We start from the raw sequence: 6987 nt of genomic DNA on the forward strand, positions 1-6987 counted from the left end.
CATTAAATTATAAAATCAATCCTTGTAAATTTGTGTACGATAAAATTTACATATCGACCAATTATTTATGAAACTAAATTTACGTATATAGCTTATAATATTAGCAACCATATTTCTAAATAAATTTGCTACAAACTTCCCTATGTATATAAATTATTGCTTATATATTGCCATACCAAAATAACATTTGCAATACATTTGAATCTCTAACTACACCCTTATATAGTCTCAATAATGTCAATATTTATCAATATAAGTCAATGACCACTCCTAGCTTCCCACATACGTTTGGCAATGTCATCCCTAATTGCAGCCATAGCTCGGGCTGATTCGACGGTCATGTCAGGATGATTTCCTGAAACAGCGGCGTCGCTATATGCACGACCGCTTGGACTGAGCTCCATATCTCTCCACTCCTCGAACAACCAGTCATTCGGGCTCGTCATTCTAATAAAATTGTGTAACGTACAACATGCAATGATCAGATCCCCTTGCCTCCCAACTTTATAACCAGGCATGAGTCTTAGAATTCTAAATCGTGATTTCAAGACCCCAAATGTACGTTCTATTACGTTACGAATACATGAATGACGATGATTAAAATAATCTTTATACCCCCTAAATCCCCGCTGACCCTGACGGTCACTTCTATGATATCTCTCTCTAGGGTAAGGGGGCATAAATCCTCGAGTACATGGATACGCCGAATCGACTAGATAATAATGACCTGTCAACCATTAACATTATGAGATAATCAGGCCCCAAGCAACGAAATGAGGCTTTTTAAAAACAACAGATATAAAGACCCAATATAATCAGACAAAAATAATTGTGGCTGTCGAACTGAGTTACCATCGAGAGGCATTGGAAATGCGTTGCGGCCCTGAGACAATGCATCGATGAATACACGTGCATCATGCGAGCTCCCCTCCCAACCAGTGTACAGGAATGTGAATTTCATGTCCAAGTCACATACACACAATACGTTTTGGGCAACTTTGCCATGCCGGTTGCGATATGCCTCACGCACCTCTGTAGGTACAACAGCGTCGATCATGGTCCCATCAATTGCACCAATGCATCCCTGCGAACGAGTAAGCGGACATGATACATACGAATACATACGGTTTAAGTAATTTACAAAACAATTATCCAATATGTACAGAATTATATTTTATTATCTACTATAAACAACTTACCTCAAACCAAGGATAATTTCTCGGATTGGCTGCGATTGTTGGGTGCACCCCGGATGTGTGACTTGGGTAAATAAGATGTGTCCCCAGCCTACACAGGGCCTTCATAACGTTCCTCACATGGGCATTAACAGTTTCTGTTGAATGTTGAAAGCGCTGCCCCACAATCCGTTGTTCGTCTCCAGCTGCCACTACAGATGTGAACATGCCTATTTGTTCCTCGACGGTCAACCCTTTTCTAGTATCCTTCAAAAAACTATTTGAACGTAACAAGCTGCATAATGCGCGGAAGGCATCAACCTCAAGTCGAAATAACTCGCGACAATTTATTGGATTCCCATTCAAAACTTCCAAAATATATTGATGTCCCCGTAATCCGATATTGTGTTGTGGCTGTCTAAGCTGTTGTTGTGCTTCTCTACCAGCCCTCACAAGAAATGCGAGTGTCTCAAGATCCTCAGTTGCAAGGTCATCTTCACTACTATCAGTCAAACACACATTAGGGAACGTATCATCTGAATCTCGATTCACGTTCATCGAGTACCTTCCTGCTGACCAATTCCCATTGTGCACAGTGGGTTAATTCGTACTATTTTATCTTTACAACAATTGTAAATAATCTGTCACAAGTTAACAAAATAATAAGGCGGTACTACGATAATCATATAATATATTAAACATGTCCAATATAATCATACAGAACCCGAACAGAGCCTAAAACAGGTCCTCCATAATCCGTCCTCATTTCAATCAAATTACAACAAATCAAACAAACAACCCCGCATTGGAAAATGAGGCTGTTTATAAACTCATCAACGAAATACAAATAGTCTCACTTCTACATAAAGGGTGACAATGCCATAGAAAATATAGCCTAAGAATTAAAACCCCGCCTACTTTAACAATGACGGGCCCAAGAGTCCCTCCTTGCAGCATCCAAGGACAAGAAAAACTGTCGCATCTCTGGGTTCAGTAATTCCTTAATTGCGCGAACAAGTTGGGATGGATCCAACGGAGGGGAAAGCTCGCTTAGCAACGTCGCACAATGACTAATCGGATCATACCCCGCATTGGTCCCCTCACTAGGCTCTGACTCTTTGCTGCGCTTCGATGATGCCACAGCTTCTGCATCCTCATATCGTTTACGCCTCGCTCTCTGCGTCAGTTTAACCTCCTCGACGGCCTCAGAAAGCTGCACCTCAAAATCGCTCTTCTTTCTTGGCTTCGGCCTACGTGATGACCCAGTCACGGCATCCACTGCAGGTGACCCGATCCCCATCAAGTCAATAAAGTCATCATTGCCAATGGGCAATCCCTGTCGATGGCCTAGTGCGGGAGGGCGTCGAGCTCGCATCTCCTCATCCAGGCGCCGCTCGTCTCTATCTGCGGGTAGCTGTGTTGATGCGTGTTGCATAGTCCCGTATGCAACAGACGCGCCAAATATGGTGCACAGCTCCTCGTACTTTGGGCAGCCAAAAGTACGAAACCTCCCCCATTTCGATTTAACCTAACAATTATAGAAGAAACATACGCAGTTAATAATCAAACCTCGAGTGCTCAAACAACAAATTTGAAGGGTGCAATAAAGATGGTTAACTTTAATTAAAATTTTACCCTAATGGCATTCTCCCAGCACTCGTCACTCGCGACAACTGTCTTTGTGTCGGGATCCCAGCCCATATCAGTTTGGCTCAACAAATCGGTAAACAAGCGCTGCATCCCCTTCAACCTCGTCAATTTTCCACGGACCTGGTTCCCGTCAAACACTTTCTTCCCAACAGCAGTGAGTCGCTGTGCATAAACTCCATGCTCTCTAAACGTTATCTTTCCGCCCTTTAATCTACCTTGAAGCGCGTCCTGGTAGAGCATGTCGATGAATATCTCCTCCATGGCATCGCCCCAAAGCACATTATCCCGGCTCGTATCTTCGGGGTCCTCCATTTGAAATAGCTAAAATGGTAATATAAGGAAAAAAGAAAAAAGGTTTTGCATGTCAACTACGCTACGTTATATGCGTTAATATGAGTAACGAGCCGGAATTACAAATGACCCATACCTGTTGATACGGCCGATGTGTAGCAGATGAGCGTAAGGAGTATCGCTATGGGAACATGGATGACGTAAGTTTATTAATCTCCATGAAACTTTGTTATATATAAATACACAACAGTTGTAGGAGAAAAACTGAAACTCAAAACACTACACTACCACATTCAACCACATGCATACCAAAACCCAAACCCCCAACCACAGTAGTAACCTTTTTCCTATTCTGACATGTGACTGCCGCCCATGGATTTAAGTTGTATAATAATGATAGACACACAGTTTTTTGTATGTCACAGTCGATACAGAACAATGAGTATATTTGAAAGTTTTTTCACTGATTATATGCAATGTTGTTAATTGGAATGGAGTCTAATTATATGCAAGCAGGAACTATTCGTATAAAACGATAAAAGGCTAGCTGAATTTAGCCAAAAGGATACACAAAATATTTTCTTAGGCATTGACATGGTTTAACGTCATACTATGTTTAAGCCCATCAACTTGAAAAGTACTTTTTTAAAATTATCTTTGCGGGCCAAGTTGTTGTATATAAATAAAGATATATATATATTCTTTTAATTATCAAGGATAATTCATTAAGTACTTATCAAGGATAATTCATCAACTTGAAAAGTACTTTTTTAAAATTATTCTTTTAAGTAAAAGGAAGACTTGGAATCTATTGAAGCAATCCACATGATGAACTCTCCTTACGAAGTCAACTCTTGATATATAATTTTCTTCCTATTTAATTAGTAATCCGGCAACAAATTAAAGCTTAGGAATGAAATTAAAGATCAGAGAGTGAAATTATTAGAATTAGTACCCACCACCTTTCACACAATGACTAATGTGTATGTGGCAATAATTTACGGAATGGATAATAGAGCTTTTCAAACCTTTTTGTTATCCATAAGCCATAAGGGGATCATTCAACTATAAAGTGCTATAGTGTGTTAAAATTAAAATATATATATGTTAGAAACTGATTATTTTGTATATTTCCTGGTTTTTCCTTCCAACAACAATACTAGAAGAGAGGAAACACAGAATTTATTACATATCATAAAATAAAATGAGGCCCCAAGCAAACTAATGTTTCAACTATAAAATACATGCAAATGCAAAAATCTCCCCACATTACCTCAAACTACTCCATGAAAGTAAAATACATCCAAATGCAAAAATCAAAACCACATGAATACACGTCATGCGCAGATTTGAGAAAGAAAAATTAAAACCCCATTCCCACATTCAACCACATGCATAGCAAAACCAAAACCCCAAAACCAGAACAAGAATCAAGACAACAACTAACAAGCTGAAATGAGGACCCAAGCAAACTATGCCATTCAAGTATGCAAATGCACTAAATGAACCATATTATGCACGGCAGTAGCAGGAAGAAGAAAGAAAAATTAAACCACATGCATACCAAAACCAAAAACCACATGCATACCAAAACCAAAAATCCAAAAAACAAAACAATAATCACTTTTACAACTAACCTATGAAATGAGGCCCCAAGCAAACTAATGTTTCAACCATAAAATACATGCAAATGCAAAAATCTCCCCACATTACAGCCAACAATAATCTAGAACTAAAATCCATGCAAATGCAAAAATCTGTCCAAACCCCATGCATCGAGTAGCATATTTGACAAAGAAAAAATAAAACCCCATTCCCACTGTCAACCACATGCATACCAAAACCAAAACCCCAAAAACAGATCAATATTCACTTCTACAACTAACCTATGAAATGAGGCCCCAAACAAACTAATGTTTCAACTATAAAATACAAGCAATTGCAAAAATGTCCTCAATATGGTGCACGGCTGTAGTTAGTTACAAAACAAAAAACTAACACCCCATTCCCACATTCAACCACATGCATACCAAAACCAAAACTCCCAACAAATCAATTATAGTCACTTTCACAACAAACCTATGAAATGAGGCCCCAAGGAAACTACTCCATTCAACTAAAATACATGGGGCAGCAAAAAACTCCCCACATTATGCACGGCAGAGATTAGATTTTAAACTTGAAAAATTAACACCCCATTCCCACATTCAACCACATGCATAGCAAAACCAAAACCCCAAAACCAGAACAAGAATCAAGACAACAACTAACAAGCTGAAATGAGGACCCAAGCAAACTATGCCATTCAAGTATGCAAATGCACTCAATGAACCATATTATGCACGGCAGTAGCAGGAAGAAGAAAGAAAAATTAAAACACCCCATTCCCACATTCAACCACATGCATACCAAAACCAAAACCCCAAAAAACAAAACAATAATCACTTTTACAACTAACCTATGAAATGAGGCCCCTTTGCAAACTCCATTCAACTAAAAAACATGCAAATGGAAAAAGCTCCCCACATTATGCATGAATCTCCCCACACAATGCACGGCAAATTTGTAAACAATTCACAAAAGCATAAGTTGAGGAAGCCCTACTTAAAGATAATGATAAGTCGTATGAATGGGGCCCCAACCAAACTACCACATTCAGCCCATGCAAACCCAAAAATAAAACCACAACCATGGCAACCATAAACATATGCAGCCATGATTATGCATTGATATCCACATTCACGTATGCATCGACCAATCATGCAAATTAACAAAATAACATCTAAAGAAATGAAATGGGTAAACAACATAAAAATTTTCTAAACACCTTACCATACAGCACTGAAAATTATAATAACATTTTAATTTAACTGTCGTGGTCATGAGCACATCAATGATAATATGGATATACATTTATCTCGGTCAATAACCACAACAATAATAAATTTAAGGAGAAATTCATCTCCACACTAGAGTAATGCCGACTGATTTAACATGCCCATGCATTTCTAACAGCTTAAAATGATTTGAGATGAGATTCACATACTTGGAAGGATCGTGTTCTTGGAGCCGTGATGGTGAAAGAAATACCCCGTAGGTGGTTATGGTGGAATCGACTTCTTGAGGTCGGGTGTTTGCAGATTTTGTGCGTTGTGGGTTTCATTTGTGAAGGGGATTTATGAATTTCTCATGTAAGGGGCTCTGACAATATTCCCTAAATCTACACTGTACAAGGCGAATCTAAAATCAAAACCCTAGAACTGATTTAACACAGCCTTTGGGTCAGGGGGCAGGGGAATCTCTGTCATGGAAGGGGGACGTGATTGTGTACGGTTACCTTGTAATAGATGAAACCCAAATCGATTGGTGGGGATGGTATCTCTCACGCGACTGAGCTCCCTGGGTTGCCTCAGACCGTCGGTCTTAAGATGCTTCCACCTCGGGTTGCCTTCGAACTGGTGCGTTTGGGAGATCGCAGATGAGATGCCCCCTCGCCCATGCCGTGAAGTGGTCTGAAATGGTGAGGTATGGCGTCGATGATGGCAGGAGATGGGTCTGCCCAGAGTGAGGAGCTTCGCCTGGAGATGAATGGTGCGTGAAGAGGTGGGTGAGGGCCTTCGAGCTCTGCGTGGAGTTGATGGGTTCGTGAAGGGCATGGGTGAAGGGGTGGGTGAGAGGGCCTTGCAAATTAACACCCGTGTAATGGAAACAGTAAAAAGCAAAAAGCAACGGTCAAAACCCCATATTTGTCTTATATGAGAGAATCTCTTGTGAGGTGTGGTTTGACAGACCACTTTTCCCGTACGAACTCAGTTTGAAATTGGATGAAGTAACCTTCGAATCCAAACAAGGCCTAAGTATCGCTTTCCTA

At 40.0% G+C, this 6987-nt stretch overlaps 1 protein-coding gene across 1 annotated transcript; it reads right to left on the bottom strand.

The window, feature by feature from the left end:
- Positions 1-233: 233 nt before the first annotated feature.
- On the bottom strand, positions 234-1140 carry LOC118347732 (putative nuclease HARBI1). Its single transcript, XM_035687891.1, has 2 exons — positions 853-1140; positions 234-727 (listed from the first exon to the last, which is right to left on the bottom strand). Exons 1-2 carry the CDS (start codon positions 1121-1123, stop codon positions 258-260), a joined length of 741 nt encoding a protein of 246 aa, XP_035543784.1. The 5' UTR covers positions 1124-1140; the 3' UTR covers positions 234-257.
- Between the last annotated feature and the right edge of the window lie 5847 nt (positions 1141-6987).

The sequence above is a fragment of the Juglans regia genome, chromosome 2, assembly GCF_001411555.2.
Source record: "Juglans regia cultivar Chandler chromosome 2, Walnut 2.0, whole genome shotgun sequence".
In the NCBI taxonomy this organism is placed as follows: Eukaryota; Viridiplantae; Streptophyta; class Magnoliopsida; order Fagales; family Juglandaceae; genus Juglans; species Juglans regia.

Bases quoted from the DNA above. Each gene is read 5' to 3' on its own strand.
- LOC118347732 (XM_035687891.1), bottom strand. From the start codon at position 1,123: ATGTATTCGTATGTATCATGTCCGCTTACTCGTTCGCAGGGATGCATT. The intron at 728-852 runs GTAACTCAGTTC...AATGGTTGACAG, and splicing joins ATTTCCAATGCCTCTCGATG to GTCATTATTATCTAGTCGAT.